This window comes from the organism of the source record quoted next (genome assembly GCF_019968985.1).
Source record: "MAG: Porospora cf. gigantea B chromosome Unknown PgB_NODE_5418_length_1883_cov_133.771, whole genome shotgun sequence".
Lineage (NCBI taxonomy): Eukaryota > Apicomplexa > Conoidasida > Eugregarinorida > Porosporidae > Porospora > Porospora cf. gigantea B.
In genome coordinates this window covers 1-1,883 of record NW_027179090.1, presented here as the reverse complement: position 1 = coordinate 1,883, position 1,883 = coordinate 1, and the positions used below count along the sequence as shown (strand labels likewise).

The 1,883-nt window shown below is 54.5% G+C and overlaps 1 protein-coding gene across 2 annotated transcripts; it reads left to right on the top strand.

The window, feature by feature from the left end:
* Nucleotides 1–817: 817 nt before the first annotated feature.
* KVP17_004362 (uncharacterized protein) lies at nt 818–1,883 on the top strand (the record flags this gene model as incomplete). 2 transcript variants are annotated; one of them, XM_068522478.1, is made up of 2 exons in its annotated part: nt 818–1,565; nt 1,595–1,883. In XM_068522478.1, coding segments are annotated over 2 exons (1,037 nt in total), but the record flags the coding sequence as incomplete, so codon positions are not given. The 2 variants fall into 2 exon arrangements, with proteins under 2 accessions (XP_068373333.1, XP_068373334.1); XM_068522479.1 differs by having other exon boundaries at nt 818–1,666.

Below are 1,883 nucleotides of genomic sequence, written 5' to 3'. Positions count from 1 at the left end.
ACGTGGGAGGAGCGAGGTCATCACTGACTGTCTTCTGTAATGGCGAGGAAGTTGGGTACAGTCAGGGAGCCAGGTTGGCAGCTGATTCGAAGCGATGCCAGCTGCTTGGTGAAGCAGGATATGATTGACGGCATCGAGAGGGACAAGAGGGACGTTTTCCTCATCACTGCGAAACTGACTTAAAAAAAAAAAGTCAGTGGTGGAACACCATCAGTGGTGGAACACCATCAGTGGTGGAACACCATCAGTGGTGGCGATTGAGGGACAGTTCTCTGACCCTTGAACTGTTGACACGTTCAAGGGTCAGAGAGCATGTGACTCTGACCCCTAGGAGGCATGGCCGGCAGATCAAGGTCTGGAACACCATCAGTGGTGGCGATACTGAGATTGTCCACCCAACATTCGACGTTACCGAATGTCGCCCTGTGGAGGCCTGAGAAGCGAGCACCCCGATCATGGACACGTCATCAATATGGAGGACATGATCAGGGATATCCAGCTGATGAAACGCCACAATCTGAATGCTGTCCGGACTTCTCATTATCCCAACGACCCTCGCTGGTACGAGCTCTGTGATGTCGACGGCCTCCACGTCGTAGACGAGGGGAACATTGAGCCATCCTCTTATGTACCCCCGATTCACGAAGACCATTTGATTTCTACGACAGCACTCGCCGCCAACCACTACACCTACGGTTTCCGGAATATACCTCTTGGCGTCTGAGAAGGCTGTTTCTATGAATTAGTTTCTTGATTGTGAATTGACGTATACAGAACCTTGAGGCATCAAGGTGCACGGCGCACACAAAAATTCTGAATGGGGCCCTTCCACCTGAGAGCCCCTCCACCCTCCCAGCACCTCAAGAAGATTCTCCGAAACTACCCTGAGGGCAGTCAGGTCTTCAAGGAGGCCCTTCAGAACGCAGACGACGCCGGTGCCACGACTTTTGCAGTGCTGCTTGACGAGCGACATCTGTACTGCGGGGAAGAGATGAAACGGTTTCTGGGGCCTTCATTAGTGCTCTACAACAATGGCTTGTTCACCGACAAAGACTGGAAGTCGCTTCAGTGCATGTTCGAAAGTTCGAAATCCGAGACCCTGGGAAAGATAGGCCGTTTCGGAATGGGAAGCAGAAGCTACTTCCACCTCGCAGACGTGCTGTTCGTCCTCTCTGGGAGCAAGTTTGCTTTCCTGGACCCCGATTGGGCGCTGTCGGCCGAGGGTGGCCGCATGTTCGACCTCAACGACCCCCATGAGGAGTTCCGCGCGCTGTACGCACCACTTCCAGGCCTCTTCGGGCTCCAGGCAGGGGACAAGTACTTCAACGGAACACTCATTCGGCTGCCCCTGCGAATGGGAAAGTTTGCCAGACAGTCAACTTTTGCTCCATATGAATACACCGTGCCCAAAACGCTGAAGATCCTGTCACGCTTCAAGCAAGAGGTGGCAGAGTGCCTACTGTTCTTGCAAAGTGTACACACGGCAGAACTCTGGACTTGGCCTGACCACGAGGAACGCCCGAGCCGCTATTGCTCGGTTCAGCTGTCGTCCAGGAGCATAGACTGTGAGTCGGGGTTGAGGTCTACCATGCAGCATGCACACCGTGCGTGTCGTCCTTCGAATCTGACGAAGAGTGGAGCACCAAGTCCACCCTGCCACCAGTGAAGCCGGCGTCTCACACCAGCCCGCTGTCTATCCTCCTACAGGCCGTTCGAGAGTCCGTGGGATCCCGTAACCCTCAATGGATCGAGGAGGTGATCCGGGGAGACACTGGGTCACTCCCCGCAGTGGAAAGACGAATCACGCTGGAGCTGTTGCACTTTGACAGGGACTTCATGTATGGCGCAGAACCTGTGAAGACTGAGAGGCAATTCTGGGTCCA